We start from the raw sequence: 22,476 nt of genomic DNA, 5'->3' as shown, positions 1-22,476 counted from the left end.
TGAATGTCCCATAATAAAAAAAATGTGTTTGTCACCTGCTTTGCCTTATCAAATCCGTTAATTCTTGTACATCACTTGCTCTCCCCCTGACACGGCCATAAGAATGGAGTGGGTATGAAAAGGGGGAAATGTATACAAAAAACAAGTCAAATAATTCTTTGCTCCAAAAATCACCCCAATTTTGACAAATATCAACACTAAGAATTCCTACTGTACATTATTAATGCAATTATTAGAAAGTCTAAACATCTAATTCCACAGTATCCACAATCTGAATGAAGCAGTACTATACTGATGATACTACCCTCAGCCATATCTTTGCTTTAATGCAAAACAGGACTAAATACAGCTATTTACCTTTACTGGGCCCTGCTATTGAATGTTTAAAATGGGACATCTCTGTTTCTGTTTTTTTTCGCATAATTATTTTATTTCCAGATCTCTGGGGTCCTAAGTAAAAGACTGTAAATTTCTGCTGTATATCAAGTCCAACTGAAAAAAGGGAAAGAAAAGCATACAAATGCTTATTTAAGTCATATAAATCCACACATGAGACCATTTATTTGTTTTTATACCTGTTATATTTTGTACCTTTTTGAACTGGAAAGTCTACCAAGTCCAGGAAATAAAAATGTTTTAAAGATACTTTAAAAAGTGTAACAAATGAAAATTTATGCATCAGTCATAAAAATAAAAATCAATGTTCCTACAGTAATTGAAATTTATCTTAAAAAATAAAATGTCTATAATGTCCAAATATATGAAGCTTGGATATATACATATCCAAATATACGAAGCTTCCTTTAAAATTATTCATTTTACTTAAATAAATTATTTTTACACAATATTGCTTATGTTGTTTTTCTGTTTTACATAAAGGAAATAATTTTTAAATGCTATCATATTTTTTACATTCATGTCTCCATTACTTCAATGAACTTACCATATTCAGAACTAATTAGATGTATGCTAAGATCTTCAGATTTAAGAGCTCGCCTCACATCAATCTTTTTAGCCCAATTTCCAACTTTTAGCAAAACAGAATCCCTGAAAAAGAGTAATGCATCATTTAATAGTGATCTTGAACACTAAATGAAATGAAATAATAAATTAATGTTCAAGGGCTAGGTCCTATCTGGTAGTAAACTGAAGTCAGTTACTGAAAACTACCTTCCCCAAATTCTGAGGATAGGGAAATGGAGTGTCAATGGAGCTACCATTACCATAATTTTCTTAACTATATGTTCACCCAACAGCTGGTTCTAAGTTGCACTGAATCATTTCAGGCCTGCTTGAATATATAATTGCTATCAATAACCTATGACTTTGACCTTAAATCACTACCACTTTAAAATGGCTATACATAAGTTACACGGATTTGTGAGAACTTCAACAGTATTTTTTTAAATGATATGAAATAGTTTGTATCTAATAACAACACATCACCAGCAACCAATTTTGTGATTGACCTTATTTTAGCCTCCTATAGTCAAGGCTGTCATTAGATTTAGTTGTCACAGAGAATAAAGATTTGTATAATTATATATTCTCTGTAAATGTATCATGGCTAGTTGCAGGAGAGTAATTATCAGTGAAAAGGATATCCTTATCAGTCACTGCAGTCCCATTAGGAACCTTGCACGGGATGTTTTAGGAAGCCATATTCCAGTACACTATCAAAAATTAGGAGATTCCCATTTCAGAATCACTGCCATCCTGAACTTACAGGTACAGTTATATGCTAGGAGCATAGGCTCTGGAGTAAGAATGCTTGGCTTCAAAACTAGTTTTTGCTGTAAACTACCTATATAACCTTGGTCTCAAATTTCTCCTCTATAAAGTATATATAATGATAGCAACTATCTCATATAAAGATTAAACAATTCAATACCTGGAACCTACTAAGTGCTCAAAAAATATTAGCTGTAGCTACAGCTATTATCTTTAGAGTTTGCTTATGACATCCTGGGAGAAAATATCAATATGTAATAGTATTAGAAAAAAGGCTGAAGTAAAAATTATAGAATGACATGCTAGAGAACTAGATATAAGGCAAGGTACCTCCTTTATCTACTGGATGTGGTTGCCTGGATCCTACAATGGCGGTAGTAGTTTGTTAGATTTTAATTTGGAAATATTTTGAAGTAAGTAGGAGGAAGATTGCACTCAAAGAGTAGTAAGGTCATGAATGATAGGAGAAAAGCAACAAAATAAGAAAGTTCAGCAACAGTGAATTAGAGCTACTCCTAAAGGTCATCTATTACTTGTTTCAAACCATGGTGATAGACTTTACACTTTGTTCATTTCAGTACTAAATATAATCTAAAACAACAGACCCAATATTAGTATCTTCTTTAATAGACAAACTATCCCATTATAGAATCAGGAAAATGTAATTTAATTGATCCCACCATGATTTTATTACTCTTTTCCTCAGCACAGTTTTTCTTTTATAGTATATGCTTAGAAATAAAACAAATAGAAATTTCACACTTACATAATTTTGTGCTTAGAAACCAGTTGATTATCTGCATCACCTATGATTAAGGTAACGTAGTGAGAATCTGGTGCTGTTCTTTTAGTTTGTAGCTGTTCAAAGTTTCTTAATATAACAGTCACTAATATTTCTGCCATGGTATCATTATATCTTGCAATCTTTAAAAAAGGATAGGCATAAAAAGTGTTAAAAAATAACCTTACTACTCATACTCACCTCCAAGTCAGCTATGGGTAGCTGTATTCCTGAAAATCAAAATATATGAAAAATAGAAAATATTTACCTGTTCCACTTCAAGTTCATATTTTGGTAGATACATCACTGTTTCTTTTATCTGAGTTCCAAAAGGGGGATGTCTATTTAAAATCTAAAAACATATTTATGTCATTATGTTCTTATTACAACACTAAAAACTCTTTTAGTAAAATATTTCTAGAGTCAATAGTTTTAACATGCTTATTACCTAAAATCTTAAGTTAAAAATATATATGACTATGAGGGGGAAATCATTTTTTAGTGGAAATAAAGATACAAAAGTCAGGCTTTAGAATTTATACAGAATTCAGGTAACATTAGGAATAAGTGAATATTAAATACCAGTTCAAGTTTCCTTGCATCTGTTTCTTCTATCTTTTTAAAGGTAGTCAAACCTGCATTTACCATAGCATTTGATAATGTTACACCTGTGGAAAATTAATCAAATAGTTTTCAAACAATCCATTTAAAACTAAATCTACACTTAAATATTTAACAACTACGTTAGTAAAAAATAAAAATTTAAAGAGCCAGACTAATGACTTATTTTTAAAGTTGTTAAAAAATGTTCTCAATTGGATTAATTGGGCTGAGATGTTATTTGATTGTTCATATTTATTTTTTCAAACTCAAATAAAACACTCATGTGCTTTATAAAAGAAAGAGGAATTCTTTGGTCCACATGATGTCTCAACCCTTAGTTTTACCTTATGTCATAGAGCAAGTACCAAGAAACATCTACGGTTATACTCGTGTTTTTAAAAAAGGCAACATTATTCAGGGATGGGAATATTGTTTCATGAAGCTATGGCTCTCTGAGCATTTCTGTGAAATGAAATGAACTCATTTCATTGAAATGAGTTCATGGTAGGTTTATGTTGAACTTTTAAAGAAACAGGAACTCAAGAAATTGAGTTCTCTCTCTGTTTCTGTACTAATTCAGATAATTTTACTCTTCTGCCTAAAATTTCCAATGCCTTTCCATTGCATTTAGAATAAAATGGCAATTTCCTTACTATGGCCAAACTCCCTTACCTATATGACTTGAACACAGCCTACCTCTCCCATTTAATTTCCTACCATTCTCCTCTTGCTGACTACTCTCCAGCTACACCGGCTTTAATTTTGCCTTAAATACATCAAGTGCTCTTCCATCTTTGGACCTTTTCTGTTTCTTCATGCTTTGAGAAACTGTAATTTTTAATTCTTACACTCATATGAATGAATTTAACCAAATCCCAAAATAGAAGATATTGTCAGAAGCATAAAATTCTAAAGTAGTACCACCTTGTTTAAGGAACACATATTACTGATGAGGGTATGATACTCCTTTCCTTACTCATATCTTTAACTATCCTTGGGAATTTCTCTTACTCAATCTTTAGACACAACTCCTAGTATTCTTAATTCTTTAATGTTCATTTCCATTTTCCCTTATAACCTTTCCTGACTTTTAATTTTTAGTTTATAAACATTGTTGAAAATCAATTATTTTTTTCCTGGTGCTCAATAAGAACTTAGATTTTTTTTTGTTTGGATTCTCTCACTTTTCTATTACATGAATTTTGCTGGTCAATATTTGTTTCTTTTTGTTCAGCTGTAAGTGTGAAAAACATGTTTGTGTTCAACAACTTGGAAGGGATAGAATGCAACTGATACCCAGACTGACAATGTTCTAGAAAGTCAGAAAGACTGGCTTCTTCCAGTATAGTGAAATTTTATTAATCAATTTTTATGGATAATTCATACTTTATTTAATCATTCTGATATTGATGGACATTTAAGATTATGTGATTATAAACAATGTTTATATTTGTATCCATGTGGAAATATTTCTATAAATTTAATTGCTAAAGTGAAATTGCTGTTTTAAAGAGATTGTGCATTTTAATTGGTAGATATCATGAGACTTAGGCTCCAACCAACACTGCATGAGAATGTTCATAACCTTATACTATCTCCACTACAGGACTTTTAGTTTTTGCTCATGTGGTGAGTTAATATAGTTTCCTTTGGATTTATTTATTTATTTTTACAATTTTATCGACTGAAGTATAATTCACACACAATATACTTGACATGTGATTTTGTGTGTTTATGTATGTGTGTGTATGAGAAACTATCACCACAACCAAGCTAATAAATATTACCATTGCCTCTAAAAGTTTCCTTGTGCCCCTTTGCTATTCTTCACTACCTCTTCTGTCCCCTCCCCACACGGTCCCCAAGCAACCACTGATCTGCTTTCTATCACTATTCTATTTTCTAGTCTTTTATTTAAACGGAATTAAATAGTTTTCTTTTTAGTATGGCTTCTTCTACTCTGTATAATTATTGTAAGATTCATCCATGTTGTTGTTTGTATCAACACTTCATGCCTTTTTATTGATGAGTATATATATCCATACTATGGGATATACCACAATTTATTTTCCATTTGCCTGTTCATGGATATTTAGGCTGTTTTCAAATGTCTTGGTTATTAGAATTGTGTGTCTACATGCTTTTATTTCTTTTGGGTACTTAAGTATGAAAGGGCCAGTTGCATGGTAGGTTTATGTTGAAATTTTAAAGAAACAATCAAATGGTTTTCCAAAGTGGTTGTAACATTTTACATTCCCCCAGTGAGAGTTCCAGTTGAACCACATCCTCTCCAGCACTCTGTCAAGTTTTAATTATTTTAGTGGCGACTTCCCTGGTGGTGCAGTGGTTAAGAATCCACCTGCCAATGCTAGGGGACACGGGTTTGATCCCTGGTCCGGGAAGATCCCACATGCCACAGAGCAACTAAGCCCATGTGCCACAACTACTGAGCCTGCTCTCTACAGCCCATGAGCCACAACTACTGAAGCCTGCACGCCACAACTACTGAGGCCTGCGTGCCCTAGAGCCCATGTGCCGCAACTACGGAGTCCAAGCACCGCAACTACTGAAGCCCACGCGCTGCAACTACTGAAGCCCACGTGCCTAGAGCCTGTGCTCCATAACAAGAGAAGCCACTACGATGAGAACCCCACACACCACAACAAAGAGTAGCCCCTGCTCGCCATGACTAGAGAAAGCCTGCACACAGGCAAAAATAAATTTTTTTTAAAAAGAAAAATTAATTATTTTAGTGGATGTGTACTGGTATTGCATTGTCATTTTAATTTGCATTTCTCTAATGACTAATGATGTTGAACATCTTCTCAGGTGCTTATTTGCCATACACATATCTTCTTTGGTGATGTGTCTGTTTGAATCTTTTGCTCATTGTTTTATTCAGTGGTTTGTCTTATTATTGAGTTATAAGAATTTTTTATACATTCTAGGTACAAGTCCTCCATCAGTTATATGTTTTGCAAATATTTTCTTCCAGTCTGGTGGCTTGTTTTCTCCTCCTCCTCCTTCTTTAATAGTATTCTATGAAAAGCAAAAGTTTTTAAGTTTTGATTAAATCCACTTTACTGTTTTTCTTTTATATAGTTCGTGCTTTTGTGTTGTATCTAAGAAATTCTTTGCCAAATCCAAGATCACCTGCTGACTTTGAAGGTCGAGGAAGAGGGCTATGATCAAGGAATCAAGTACTCTCTAGAAGTTGCAGGCAGGAAAATGGATTCATCCCTAGTGTTTCTAGAAAGGAAAACAGCCTTGCCGAACCTTGATTTTATCCCAGTGAGACCCACATCAGATTTCTAATCTACAGAACTTTAAGATAATAAATTTGTGTTGTTTTAAGCCACAAAGTTTGTGGTAATCTGTTACAATGGCAATAGAAAATTAATATAGCATAGTTTTTCTAATTTTAGTTTCTGATTGTCCTTACTAGTATGTAGAAATAAAATTAATTTTTATATATTGACCTTACATCCTTCAACCATGCTAAACCTTTCCTACCGTCCATGGAATTTTCTACATAGATGATCATGTGATCATGTATGAATAAAAACATTTTTACTTCTTTCCTTTCCAATCTGTATGCTTTTAGTTTCGTTTTCTTGCTTTACTATACTGGTTAGAACCCCTAGTACAATGTTTACTGGAAGTAGTTACAGTGAGCATCCTTTTTGTTCCTGATCTTAGAAGGAAAGCATTCAGTCTCTCACTATTAAATATGATGTTAGCTGTAGGTCTTTCATAGATGTCCTTTATCAATTTGAGAAATTTCCTTCTATTTTAAATTTGTTGAGAGTTTTTATTAGAAGTGGATTTTGGATCTCGTCAACTTTCTTTGGCATTATTGAGATGATCATATGGTCTACTTTAGCTTGTTAATATGATGAATTACATTGATTGACATCAAGTGGTAAACTAATCTTGTATTGCTAGAATAAACCACATTTGGCCATGATATGTTAGCCCTTTTATCTATCATTGTGTTCAATTTGTTAAAAGTTTATAAAGAATTACTGCATTTATATTACTGAGGGATATTGGTCTGTCTTTTTCTTGAATGTCTTTGTCAGGTTGTGATAACAAGGCAATGTTGGCCTCATAGAATGAGTTGGGAAGTATTACCCCCCCTTTTAAATTTTCGGAAAAAGTTTGTGTAGAATTGATATTGCTTCTTATTTAAATGTTTAGTAGAATTCACCAGTGTAACCTTCTGTACCTGGGATTTTCTTTGTAAGGTTTTAAACCACAGATTTAATTTCTTTAATAAATATAAGCCTACTCATGTTGTCTATTTCTTCTTGAGTGGACTCTTGACAGTTTGTGTTTTTTAAGGAATTTTCCCATTTCATCAAAGTTGTGGCATTTATTGACATAAGATGTTTATAACATTCCCTTTCTATCATTTTGCCATCTATAAGATCTATAGTTATATCTCACATTTTTGTTTTTGGAAATTTGTCTTTTCTCTTTATTGCTTGATCAGTCTGACTATAGTATTATCAATTTCATTGATATTTCAAAATAATCACCTTTTTGTTTTGTTGATTTTGTTTTCAATTTATTTATGCTCTTTTAAAATTATTTCTTTTCTTCTGCCCACTTTGGATTTAATTTGTTCTTTTTCTCATCTTATCACATGGAAACTGAAATCACTCTAGAGAACTTTCTACTTTTCTAATGTAAGTGTTTTAGTGCCATACTATTAATAATCATTCTATATAATTTCAAATTTTTCTGTAAGTTGAAATCTCCTAAATATTGTATGTAACCTTCTTCCCAATTCACAACTCTTATCTCTGTGGGATGGGCGTGGCATTTGGTTTGCCAGGACTTATGTATTGATAGGAAGGTGAGCCTTTAATCAGGAATCTTTCTTCTACTTTGACCTTGCCTTCACCAGTCAATCTCCACCTTCACCCCAGTTCCCAGGACTGGTCAGCTCTCTGACTGATTTCCCCCACTGATTTCAAACTTCAAGGAAATACAAAGTAGTACTTCCTCACAAAATAGCCAGAGATCTTTGTTCTAAGGAATAATTAGACAATCCCCAGCTATCTAAGAAGGAGCAGGGTCACAAAGCCAAAGACACCAAAGTGAAAAATTCCAAAGTGCTTTAGGCATATCCCAGTCTTTGTAAATGGCACTGTGTAGAGTTTTTCAGTTCACATCCTGAGCTAGATCCCAACAGACAGGAAAAATACTTGTCTATAGAATATCTATGAAAATCATTACTAATATTGAAATGTTATTGAAAAAGGAGAAAAAGTTAAGCTATAAATAAGTGACAATTTTCTGTAATGAATTAGGAATGACCAGGACTGCTAGCTTTGTACCTTGTCATTGAGATCAAAACAAAACAGTCATAAAAGTAGAAGAGAGAACAACACATAGTTACCTAATTACTAAAACAAAATTTCACTCTTGGTTTGAGAACAAATTTAAAAATAAGAACATTAATTTTTATTAGGTTTCCAAACTGATTTCAAATAGAATCCTTTAAGCATAAGCAAATGAAAATCAGATTTTCAAGAGAAGAAAGTATAGTAACTTATTTAGGCCCATAAACACATTTTTCCTTAAAGGTCTGTAACCATCTTAGAACAATTTTTCTAACAGTGAAATACAAAATAAATTGCGGACATTGACACATTGCCTACCTGTATTCAGTACCTACCGATTTTTTCCAGCTGTTTGGATACATGCAGAGAGTTTTCCCAAAGTTTACATCTAAAACACTTCGCTAAAATCAAACTGTTCAACAGTACAGCAAACTTTTCTTGAATAGCCAGAAAATCTGACAACCCTAAAAAAAAGTTTCCAATATTAAATCTAGTATACTATTTTACTGGAAAAATATTGAAAATCCATTAATCCTATAACATACATCTTGTAATTCGTGAGCCATTTCTGAAAATCTTCGAGGTATCTTGCGTCAAAGCAAAGTCTTGTATGGGAATGCATCCTAGCTGAGCCTGAATAAGACTGGGGAAAGAAGAAATTTTATTATTTCTTTTTAAAAATTACTATCTCACAGTGTTTGACATCAGTGACTGAAGTATCTCTTCTTAAAATTCCTCTCTGCCTTGATTTCTGTGACACTACATGACTCTGTATCTTGTATCATCATTATTGCAAGTCATTGTTGACTTCCTCTTCCCATCCTCTAAAAGGTCAGTTCTCATTTTTCTACTCTTCTTTATTCACTCAACCTCTCTTTCTCTCAAAAATCTCATTTCTTCTCAAGATTTTTGTTATAATCTCTAGATTGATAAATTTCAAATGATCACAGGGCACTTTCACTTTGACTGTTTTTTTTCATCTCAACACATCTAAAATTTGTTATCATATTCTTCTCCAATGCAGCTCTGACTTTGGGCTTTACTATATATAAGTATTATAGAAAACAACACAATTTATATAATCAACATATATTTATTAAGTACCTATTGAGTAAAAAGCATACTATGAGGTGATAAAATTCTGTTTAACATTTGAAGATTGGTAGCTTATTAGTTGATTATTAGCAACAAGCAGTTGCTTGGCTACAAAATTTGAGGGGTGGAAAGAGGGGAGAAAAAAAGTTACTGTCTGTTGTGCCTACTATCTCCCAGGTCTTTGCTACCTCTTTCGTCTGTTTACTTATCTAACCAGACCTTGATATGCAAGTTCCCCTATGATTCTAACTAAAATTATTAGACTTGTATTACTCTCTGGGGGGATCTCTTCTGAGGTCAAAAATAGGTACACAAAGAGAAAGGGTAGAATAGTTATATTTTATGGTTTAGTTTTAGCAAACAATATATGAAAATAGAAGCAACTAACTTCACAGAATGGGTGCATAGAGCTGAAACTACAGAATGATTACTTCTTTTGGCTATAATATATGCTTCTGAAGATTATTTTATATCATCTATTTAGAAATGATTGTACACCCCATGTTCATAGCAACATTATTTACAATCGCCAAAGTATGGAAGCAACCTAAGTGTCCATCAACAGATGAATGGATAAAGATGTGATATATATATATATATATATATACACACATACAGTGGAATACTACCCAGTCATAAAAAAGAATGAAATTTTGCCATTTGCAGCAACACGGATGGACTTGGAGGGCATTATGCTAAGTGAAATAAGTCAGAGAAAGACAAGTACTATATGATATCACTTATATATATAATCTAAAAAATACAACAAACTGATGAATAAAGCAAAAAAAGAAGCAGACTCACAGATATAGAGAACAAATTAGTGGTTACCCATGGGAAGAGGGAAGGGGGAGGGGCAATACAAGGGTGGGGAAATATAGGATTATTATGGGATTACATGAAATCATGTGTGTGAAACTTCTGAAAATTGTAAAGCACTATAGAATTTAAAGAATATTTCATTCAATTAAAAAAACATATCTCACAACCTATTAGCATTAAGATTAGCATTAAAGAAAGTTGGAAGCTAAGAAAAAATAAAGAAAGAAATGGTTATAAAGTTACATGGTTTATTAACAAAGAAGGAACTGATGGGAAAATGTGGATGGGGTGCTTTCAAGTGCTGGATAAATAAAACTTCTTGTGAAACTATCCTGGAATGCACAAATGCAGAATATATACAAAATTATAGAGGAAAAATAAGACTTTTGAGGTAATAGTTATGTTTAACATCAATATACCTTAATAAATAGGGCACTTTTCAACATCATACTTACCTGTCAGAAACTTTACCACAAAAAGCAGTATGTAAGAGAAGAACAAACCTGACTCCATGTTGGATCTATTCCTTTAGCTCTAACATTTGTGCTCTGTTGCCTATACTTAGTCATGCTGGCTCTGCACCTTTGTAAAAATATTGCCTATGGCTTCAAATATATATAATAGCCCTTTCTCAATGCTCTGCCTCCTAGGCTTGACCTTTACAGGTATAACATGTTTACATTCATGTAGAGATAAAAAGTTGCAGAACAGAAAATAATGATTGTTGATTGTCATGTTGGAGGTTTACAGGAACATTGGGACCAAACCTATGTGGACAGCTGCAAGAACAAAGGATTCTGGCACCAAGAAGTCTGCAACAACCAGCTACACCCTCTCCCCTTTTAGTATAAAAGAAGCCTGAATTCTAACTCGGGTAAGATGGTCCTTTGGGACATGAGTCCACCATCTTCTTGGTCTGCTGGCTTTCCAAATAAGTGGCTTTTTCTTGCCCCAACACCTTTCTCTCGTTTTACTGGCCTGTCATGCAGTGAGCAGTACAAGCTTGAACTCGGTAACAATAAGCAGGAATGGAAGGGAGAACAGGGATTTATTCTAGTAGGTACAGAACCTTGGCAGGGCTGTCTGTCTCTCTCCACTAGATAAGGCCAGCCTGAGCTTATCCTCAGTAGAAATAAAAGTCTCACAGCCTCAGGTAAGATGGCACCTCTGCTATCTCAACTAATGGGGTCAGACTTGCATGATAGTTAAGTAATGACTAAATCAGGGCTATTGTAAGGATTAAATGAAATAAAGTAATGATGCAGTTTAAATTAGGTTCAACCATGACCAGACTATAGAGACTTAAATATAAATGGTTTATTCTCTTACATAAAAGAACTCCAGAGTTAGGCAGTCTAGGGCTTGGTATGGTGGTCCAACAAGTCACCAGAGACCTAGGATCCTACTGTATTTCTATTCTGCCATGTATGGCTTCCATTCTCAGGCCATCTCATGGTCTAAGGTGACTGTTGGATTTCCAGCCATTACACATTCACTCTGTACGACATGTTGGAGGAAGTGGTGGGAGACAACAATTGATGCCCTGTTTACCACCTGACTCCATTTCCTTTAAGCAGCCTTCTAGGAAGACATATCTTCTGCCTACATCTCATTAATTGGACAAACTTAGTCACAGGGCCTTATTTAGCTACAAAGTTGACTGGGAAATGTGATCTTTTCCCTGTGAAAGTAAGAATAAATACTGGGACAGTCAGCTAGCAGTTTCTGCTATAGGTATGTACAAGTATACCACATTTTATTGCACTTCATTGCACTTTGCAGATATTGTGGGGTTTTTGCAAATTGAAGGTTTATGGAAACCCTGCATCAAGCAAGTCTATCAGCACCATTTTTCCAACAGCATTTGCTCATTTCATGTCTCTGTGTCATATTTTGTTAAGTGCCGAAATATTTCAAGCCTTTTCATTATTATTATCTTTGTCATGGTGATCTGTGATCAGTGATCTTTGATGTTACTGTTGTAATTGTTTTGAGTTTTTAAATTAAGGTATGTACACTGTGTTTTTGACAGTGCTACTACACACTTAACAGACTACAGTCTAGTGTAAACATAACTTTTATATGCACTGGACTGGAAAACCAAAAAAACTGTGTGATTTGCTTTATTGAGATAGTCATGTTATTGTGGTGGTCTGGAACTGAACCCACAATATTTCCAAGGTATGCCTGTAAAGCATCTAATGCAGTGCTTGGAACACAGCAAATATTCAAGAAATGGTTATTACTATTATTATTATCAATGGTTGAGCCATTTATGACCTGCTCTCAGCTTCCACAGTTAGCCAACTAATAAAAATGATACCAGAACTTCCCAAAAGACTTCTGTATACTGGTCAACTTAGTAAAGGAAGGTATAGAAAGAGTAGAAATCCTTCATAAGAAGACGAGTTAAAGGTGTACTATAAAGCTGTACAACTCTCTTGAGAGGAGAAAAAGTTATTCTGAAGTCATCTCTTTCTGCCTAAACATAGAATAAGAATGCCCAAAGAATCAAATGAGAGAAAAGAATCAAGGTGGCACATGGAGGCTTCTATACATATAACTCCTCTTCAAATTCCATAAAATGATGGACAACTATATAGGTGTGTTTTTGTGTGTTAGTCTCCATCCACAAAACTACAGGAAAGCAAGAAAGCATGCCATTGGTGGGCCAGAAAGTTGAATGTCAGAAATCGTATCTATGAAAAAGATCAAATCTATGAGAAAAACAAAACCGGAGATTATCCATAGTACATGCAGAAGAATTAATAGATCAAGAAGGAGAGAGGGTCCTGGGGCATTTGTTGGAGCAATTCACTGGAATGCTGTATTCTGAGCAGGTAGTTTAGTCTACCCCTGTCACTCTCTCTCATTTGTGGAAAACATTAAGCAGTTGTGGTATGTATTGAGAGGCTAAAGGAGGGAGTGTAGACACTGAGGCCAGAGAGGCAGGGCAGTTCTCCAGGTAGGAATGAAAACCCCAGTAGAGGTAGAAAGACTTTACTCTTAAATTGCAAGGTATTTCCACACTTTTATGGCAGTCAATCTAATTACTTCTCCACAATCATGAGAGATAGTAAGTAACAGAATAGGTAGGCAAAAATATATTTACAAATGCAAAAGCAAACAATGAAGAACTACCTAACATTTGAGAAAAAATTTAAAAAGACACACAGTATTATAAATGAAATAACAATTGAGAAAACAGAGTTAAGTGCACAGAAAAAGAGTTTCAAAATAAGTATAATTGATTTATATAATTAAAATTTTTTCAGAGAGATTAGAAATACCATGTATAACATTTCTCCAAAGAAGACATAAAGATGGCCAAGAAGCACACGAAAAGCTGCTCAACATCACTAATTATTAGAGAAATGCAAATCAAAACTACAATGAGGTATCACCTCACACCAGTTAGAATGGGCTTCATCAGAAAATCTACAAACAACAAATGCTGGAGAGGGTGTGGAGAAAAGGGAACCCTCTTGCACTGTTGGTGGGAATGTAAATTGATACAGCCACTATGGAGAACAGTATGGAGTATTCAATCTATACAAATTATAAAATAAAACAATATGAAAATGTTAAGAAGAAAAAGACTAAATGATATACTAAATAAAACAAGTATGGCAATATTATTAATAGTAGACAAAACGGAATTAAAAGCAAAAAGTATTCAATAGGACAGTTAGTTGACTCATCTAATCTGCCTCTTTCCATCAGCAGAAACGACAAGACTGGACAAGAAAGGCAACATGGACAAACGGGCCAATAGGTCTGCAGTACCTAACAAATGTCTAAATACACAGGTTAAGTACAACTCCTTTTATGTACAATCCTAAGAAGACAATTTCTTATGATTTGTTCCTTTATTGCATAATCCATCCTACACTTTTATAGTCATTTCCACAAGCCACAGCTGATTAGACAATATGTCACTCTTCTGTTTACTGTGTACTTGTTCCTTTTCTGTTTGCTTTTCCAAATATATTGGTGGTATATATATATTCCCTTGAACTATCTGACATTACATCTTTAGATCCATTATATAATCTTGCTATATTTTCAATATATTTTCCTCTTCCAATGTAATAAAATTACTCTCTTGATTAATAAAACTTTACATGAAAAACGAGTGATATTTCACTTTGAGTAACACAATTAGCAAACTCTTCCTAATGGCAAAAGATGCAATTTAGTGCCTAAGCAACACATCATTCATTTATTCATTTACCATCCACATGGAACAATGATAAAAATTAACCATGTATTAAGCCACAAGTAAAACCACAATATCTATCATAAAGCAGAACACTGACAGGCCACATTCTAATTACAATCCAATAAAATTAGAAATTAACAATAAAAGAATGACAATTTTTTCTTTTCTTTGAATTTTATTTCTTTTATACAGCAGGTTTTATTAGTTATCTATTTTAAACTTATTAATGTATACATGTCAATCCCAATCTCCCAATTCAATCCACCCCCACCCACCCGTGGCTTTCCCCCCTTGGTGTCCATACGTTTGTTCTCTACATCTGTGTCTCTATCTCTGCCTTGCAAACCGGTTCATCTGTACCATTTTTCTAGATTCCACATTTATGTGTTAATATACGATACTTGTTTTTCTCTTACTTCACTCTGTATAACAGCCTCTAAGTCCATCCACGTCTCTACAAATGACCCAATTTCGTTTCTTTTTATGGCTAATATTCCACTGTATATATGGACCACATCTTTTTTGTCCATTCGTCTATCAGTGGGCATTTAGGTTGCTTCCATGACCTGGCTATTGTAAATACTGCTGTGATGAACATTGGGAAGCATGAGACTTTTTGAATTATGGTTTTCTCTGGATATATGCCAAGTAGTGGGTATCGCTGGGTCATATGGTAATTCTATTTTTAGTTTTATAAGGAACCTCCATACTGTTCTCCATAATGGTTGTATCAATTTACATTCCCACCAACAGTGCAAGAGGGTTCCCTTTTCTCCACACCCTCTCCAGCATTCGTTGTTTGTAGATCTTCTGATGCCCATTCTAACCAGTGTGAGGTGATACCTCATTTTAGTTTTGATTTGCATTTCTCTAATAATTAGTGATGTTGAGCAGCTTTTCATGTGCCCCTTGGCCATCTGTATGTCTTCTTTGGAGAAATGTCTATTTAGGTCTTCTGCCCATTTTTGGATTGGGTTGTTTGTTTTTTTAATATTGAGCTGCATGAGCTGTTTATATATTTTGGAGATTAATCCTTTGTCCGTTGATTTGTTTGCAAATATTTTCTCCTATTCTGAGGGTTGTCTTTTCCTCTTGTTTACGTTTTCCTTTCCTGTGCAAAAGCTTTTAAGTTTCATTAGGTCCCATTTGTTTATTTTTGTTTTTATTTCCATTTCTGTAGGAGGTGGATCAAAAAAGATCTTGCTGTGATATATGTCAAAGAGTGTTCTTCCTATGTTTTCCTCGAGGAGTTTTATAGTGTCCAGTCTTACATTTAGGTCTTTAATCCATTTTGAGTTTATTTTTCTGTATGGTGTTAGGGAGTGTTCTAATTTCATTCTTTTACATGTAGCTGTCCAATTTTCCCAGCACCACTTATTGTAGAGGCTGTCTCTTCTCCATTGTATGCCTTGCCTCCTTTGTCATAGATTAGTTGACCAAAGTGCGTGGGTTTATCTCTGGACTTTCTATCCTGTTCCATTGATCTGTATTTCTGTTTTTGTGCCAGTACCATATTGTCTGGATTACTGTAGCTGTGTAGTATAGTTTGAAGTCAGGGAGTCTGATTCCTCCAGCTCCATTTCTTTCCCTCAAGATTGCTTTGGCTCTTTGGGGTCTTTTGTGTCTCCATACAAATTTTAAGATTTTTTGTTCTAGTTCTGTAAACAATGCCATTGGTAATTTGTTAGGGATTGCATTGAATCTGTAAGTTGCTTTGGGTACTATAATCATTTTCCCAATATTGATTCTTCCAATCCAAGAACATGGTATATCTCTCCATCTGTTTGTGTCACCTTTGAGTTTTTTCATCAGTGTCTTATAGTTTTCTGAGTACAACTCTTTTACCTCCTTAGGTTGGTTTATTCCTAGGTATTTTATTCTTTCTGTTGCAGTGGTGAATGGGATTGTTTCCTTAATTTCTCTTTCTGATTTTTCATTGTTAGTGTATAGGAATGCAAGAGATTTCTGTGCATTAATTTTGTATCCTGCAACTTTACCAAATTCATTGATTAGCTCTAGTAGTTTTCTGGTGGCATCTTTAGGATTCTTTATGTATAGTACCATGTCATCTGCAAAACAGTGACAGTTCTAATTCTTCTTTCCAGTTTGTATTCCTTTTATTTCTTTTTCTTCTCTGACTGCCATGGCTAGGACTTCCAAAACTATGTTGAATAATAGTGGCAAGAGTGGACATCCTTGTCTTATTCCTGATCTTAGAGGAAATGCTTTCAGTTTTTCACCATTGAGAATGAAGCTTGCTGTGGGTTTGTCATATGTGGCCTTTATTAGGGTGAGATAGGTTCCCTCTATGCCCACTTTCTGGAGAGTTTTTATCATAAATAGGTGTTGAATTTTGTCAAAAGCTTTTTCTGCATCTATTGAGATGATCATATGGTTTTTATTCTTCAGTTTGTTAATATGGTGTATCACATTGATTGATTTGCGTATGCTGAAGAATCCTTGCATCCCTGGGATAAATCCCACTTGACGATGGTGTATGATCCTTTTAATGTGTTATTGGATTCTGTTTACTAGTATTTTGTTGAGGATTTTTACATCTATATTCATCAGTGATATTGGTCTGTAATTTTTTTTTGTAGTATCTTTGTCTGGTTTTGATATCAGGGTGATGATGGCCTCATAGAATGAGTTTAGGAGTGTTCCTTCCTCTGCAATTTTTTAGAAGGGTTTGAGAAAGATGGGTGTTAGCTTCTCTGCACTTCCTGGATTTGGTTGTCTCTTTCCTTTCCCATGTTAGGGAAGTTTCCAACTATTATCTCAATTTTTTTCTCAGGTCCTTTCTCTCTCTCTTCTCCTCCTGGGACCCATATAATGTGAATGTTGGTGCGTTTAAGGTTGTCCCAGAGGTCCCTTAGTCTGTCTTCATTTCTTTTCATTCTCTTTTCTTTATTCTGTTCTGCAGCAGTGAATTCCGCCATTCTGTCTTCCAGGTCACTTATCCATTCTTCTGCCTCAGTTATTCTTCTATTGATCCTCTTCATATATTTTTCATTTCAGTTATTGTATTGTTCATCTCTGTTTGGTCTTTAATTCTTCTAGGTCTTTGTTAAACATTTCTTGCATCTTCTGATCTTTGCCTCCATTCTTTTTCCAAGGTCTTGGATCATCTTCACTCTCATTATTCTGAATTATTTTTCGGGAAGTTTGCCTATCTCCACTTCATTTAGTCATTTTTCTGGGTTTTCTTCTTGTTCCTTCATCTGGTACATAGTCCTTTGCCTTTTCATTTTCTCTCTCTTTCTGTGAATGTGGCTTTCATTCCACAGGCTTCAGGATTGTGGTCCTTCTTGTTTCTGCTGTCTGCCCTCTGGTGGATGAGGCTATCTAAGAGGCTTGTCCAAGCTTCCTGATGGGAGGGACTGGTGGTGGGTAGAGCTGGGTGTTATTCTGGTGGGTAGAGCTCAGTAAAACTTTAATCTGCTTGTCTGCTAATGGGTGCGGCTGGGTTGGTTCTTTTGCCTGAGGCAACCCATCACTGGAGCCTTCCTGGCTCCTTGGTGGGGCCAATGGTGGACTCCAGGAGGGCTCACGCCAAGGAGCACTTCACAGAATTTCTGCCGTCAGTGTCCTTGTCCCAGTGGTAATCCACAGCCACCCCCCACCTCTGCAGGAGACCCTCCAACACTAACAGGTAGGTCTGGTTCAGTCTCCTATGGGGTCACTACTCCTTCCCCTGCGTCCCAATGTGCATACTACTTTGTGTTTGCCCTCCAAGGGTGGAGTCTCTGCCTCCCCAACTCCTGTCGAAGTCCTGAAATCAAATCCGTCTAGCCTTCAAAGTCTGTTTCTCTGGGAATTCCTCCTCCCGTTGCTGGACCCCCAGGTTGGGAAGCCTGACATGGGGCTCAGAACCTTCACTCCAGTGGGTGGACTTCTGTGGTATAAGTGTTCTCCAGTTTGTGAGTCACCCACCCAGTGGTTATGGGATTTGATTTAATTGTGATTGCGCCCTTCCTACCATCTCATTGCGGCTTCTCCTTTTCTTTGGATGTGAGGTATCCTTTTTGGTGAATTCCAGTGTCTTCCTGTTGATATTTGTTCAGCAGTCAGTTGTGATTCTAGTGCTTTCACAAGAGAGAGTGAGCGCACATCCTTCTACTCCGCCATCTTGAACTAGTCTCGAATGACAATTTTTTTAAAGTATTACTTTAAAATTTTTAAACATAATTTTAAATAATTCTTAAGAGGAAACTAAAACTGAAATTACAAACTATTTAGAAAGAATAGCAATAGATTTAGAAAATCTATAGAACAATGTCAAAGTGGTATTCACTGGAAAATTTGTAGTCTTACATATTTTATAGAAAATTAAAAAAAAATAATAAATGGAGAAAAATACAATTTAAAGGATTACAAAAAGAAGTAGAAGGAAAAAAATAAAGACAAAATGGGAAATTAATGAAATAGAAAATAATAGAAAGTAAAGATTAAAAATGTTAAATTAATAGGACTATTAAACATGATCAGTAAGTCAAAAATAAATGGCTTGAAAAGATCAAAATATAGAAACCTCTCGCAAATCTGATTAAGAAAAAAGGAGATGATACAAATAATATTAGATATTAGAAAAGACATTATGTATTTAGAGGAAATTTTTAATTTATTAGAGGACAAAATACTTTATGCCATAAAAACTGACAAGCTGGGTGAAATGAATAGCTCAGGAACATATAAAGTAAGAAAAATTGATTCAAAAAATGTTAGTAACCCTGCAAAGAACAAAAAATGAAAGAAATCATGGAGAAACCCAACTTTTAGATCCAGAGACAATGGTGAGCTAAAATGGGTTGCTCGCTCTTCTCTCTGAATTCAAATCTGTTTTTACAAATAAGTGAGAAGGAGGTTCATGGATTCCACAATCGAATCCAAAAAGTGTGAGAAATTCCCTGCTGGTGAAACACTGGAAACTTGACAATTAAAAACAGTAACAAGACAAAGATGTTTGCTCTCTCTAAAACTACAGAACATATGCTAAAGGTTCTATCTACAAGAAGTTAAGAAAAATAGAGTTGCAACTATTAGAAATCAAGAGATAAAACTATCACTATTTACAGATAATATGATTGTCTATCTAGGTAATCCCAGCAAACCAACTAAAGGACAACTCATACTATTAAGAGAGTTCAGTGAGATAGCCAGATAAAACTATCAAAATTTAAAAAATTGATAGTCTTCCTATATACCATCAATAACTGACCATAAAATGCAATGGTATGCAATGTAAAGAAGGACTCACAATATCAAACTCCATAAAATACCAAGAAATAAACCTATCAAGAAATATAAAACCTAAATGATGAGTTATAAAATATCACAGAAAGACATAAAGATCTGAATAGATGGAGAGAGATACCATATTCCTAGATAGAAAGATTTCAGAACTGTTAAAGGAAGAATTCTTCCACAAACTAATCTATAAAGCCAATTTCAATAGGACTTTTTATAAATCTTGGCAAACTGATTCTAAAGTTCATAGGGAGGAAAAATGCAGGAATATCCAAAAACATTTTTTAAATAACAGTAAGAACGGACTTGCCTTACTAGATAACAAAACATGCAATAAAAGAATAGCAAGTAAAATGATGTGGTATTGTCACGGCAACAAAATAAACAGGCTAACAGTAAGTGTCCAGAATCAGATCCTTAGGAATTTAGTTTATGAGAAGGTGGCATTCCAAATCAATAGGCAAAGAGAGAAAGACAACATAGTTATCAAACACTCCTGACTATCTTTCAGGGACAAAATATAATTAAATTCTTAACTAATACCACATATAAAAATTAACTCTAGATGCCTATGAAAAGCCTTTAGGTAAAAATAAAATGATTTTAAAGTAGAAGAAACGATAGAAAAAGTCCTATGATCTTAGGATGTGTGGCAGCTTTACTTACCCAACATTCATTCTTTATTTCCTTATTAAGAGCAGAATCCTAATTTTAATATAGGCACACTATCACCAAGACATTTCCCAGTCTCTTTTGCACTTAGCTGTATTAGGTGAGAAAGGGTTATCTGGGACTTCCAAGAAACCTACTGAAAAGAGAGAGGATACTCAAGTGTAATGGCTGAAGCTCTAGTAGTAATTTTGGACAATGAGGTGACCTTGAAATAGAAGTCATGTGTGGAATAGCAGAGAAGAAAGATAGGAACATAGTATTCATGACACCTTGAAGCCACTATTATCTACCTTAGACTATCTACCTTGAGTTGTATATTCTGTGAGAGAAAAGTAGCCTATTTTGTTGAATCTACTGTTAATTCATTTTATTACCATTTTATGTAGTTGAACCTAATTTTAAGAAATACAGGATGGAAAAAAAATATAGGATGGGAAAGGCCTTCCTAAGTAAGCAAGACACAAAACCTAGAATTCATAAGGAAATGACTGACATGTATGATTTTATAACAATTTTAAATTTCTGTATAAAACCAAATAATATGTATATTCCCTCCTAATAATTAGGGATTTTAGAATTTTTAAATTTTTCACTCATTAGACTGACAAAAGTTCAAGATAAAAAAACAAGTATTGGGAGGATTTATGAAAATGGTCATTCTTTTTACACTGTGGGTGGGAACTGTAAATAAGATAAGCTTTTTAGAAGGCAATTTGGCATTAAATATTAAATCTTTTCATGTATATACCTTTTCACCCAGAAATTCTTGAAAAATATGGTGTAAATAAAAGGAAGTTCAATTCAGCACTATTTGTAATAGCAAAAGTTTGTAAGCCATCTAACTCTTCATCAGTAAAGGAGTGGCTAAAATTTACAATATGTTCATACTATAGAATACACTGCTATTAAAACACACATTGATATCAAAATAAATGAGGTTGACGTGTATGTACTGATATAGAAGAACTTCATGACAGGAGCAATAATTATAGTATGACCTTTTTTATATGTAGACATATGTTTATTAGCCCATATATATGTACTTAATAAATAGAAAGGAAATTGGAAGGACCCACAGCAAACTACTGATAACAGTTACTTCTGGGGGTCAAGGGAGACCTGACTTTTTGCTTTATAAATTTTATTTTTGAATCTTTAAAAATGAATCCATGCGTTACTTATATAATAATAAGAAACAAACAAATGTGAAAAGAAATCACTGACTTGGAAATACACCCTATAAGTTCATTGAAAAATACCAAATAAAGAAAACAGAGCTAGTGCTGAAGATGAAAGACACAGGAATTATGAAAAATTAAAAAACAGCCTTAAAGGGCAGAAAGGTGAAGGATAAAATTTTAAAATTAAGAGGATTAACACCTACCTGAAAAAGAACTGATCTGAAATTCAGCAAAGTAACAGGAATATGAGAGAGACATAAAAGTGGTAACTATTAGCCATCATCACCCACCAAAACACTGTACATTTTGGATTAAGAAAATACCCCACACACATTCACTCTTCCTAGCCACACTCAAGTAGCTGCATAAAGGTGGGAAATTATAATGGGAAGCTAAATTATGATACATATAAAAACAATTATAAAGTCATCAATTTTAAAATCTGACAGTCCCAATCAAAAGAATGTATGACCCAATCTAAGGTAAGGTAAATGAAAGAGTTAAAATTGCAAATAGAGTGTTCCCAACAAGGTGCTTGTGGAAAAATACCTTGATTTAATTTGACTCAGTAGTTGATACAACAGAGTATGTTGAAAAAAGCATTATGAGAATCAAGAGATCTAGATTCTAGTTCTAGGTCAGCCCCCAGTATAGCAACGTAACCTCGAGCAAGTCACAACTTATCTGGGCATCATTTACTTCATTTGTAAAATGAGAGGACCTGGGTACAGGATCTCTAAGTTCTGTATGATCTCTAAGGATATTTAAATT

General features: G+C 34.3%; 1 protein-coding gene across 1 annotated transcript in view; it reads right to left on the bottom strand.

The window, feature by feature from the left end:
* HFM1 (helicase for meiosis 1) overlaps positions 1-22,476 on the bottom strand; it is a 132,092-nt gene that overhangs the window by 48,901 nt on the left and 60,715 nt on the right. Inside the window, exons 23-29 of the mRNA XM_081224097.1 lie at positions 9,012-9,109; positions 8,802-8,930; positions 3,095-3,180; positions 2,781-2,864; positions 2,498-2,655; positions 944-1,047; positions 358-492 (exon numbers count right to left, since the gene is read on the bottom strand). Of these exons, the coding sequence (XP_081080223.1) occupies positions 358-492; positions 944-1,047; positions 2,498-2,655; positions 2,781-2,864; positions 3,095-3,180; positions 8,802-8,930; positions 9,012-9,109 (794 nt within the window). The remainder of the gene's footprint in view (positions 1-357; positions 493-943; positions 1,048-2,497; positions 2,656-2,780; positions 2,865-3,094; positions 3,181-8,801; positions 8,931-9,011; positions 9,110-22,476) is intronic.

This window comes from Mesoplodon bidens (genome assembly GCF_964165515.1).
Source record: "Mesoplodon bidens genome assembly, chromosome: 2".
NCBI classification, from domain to species: domain Eukaryota; kingdom Metazoa; phylum Chordata; class Mammalia; order Artiodactyla; family Ziphiidae; genus Mesoplodon; species Mesoplodon bidens.
This window is presented reverse-complemented; position numbering and strand designations above follow the sequence as displayed.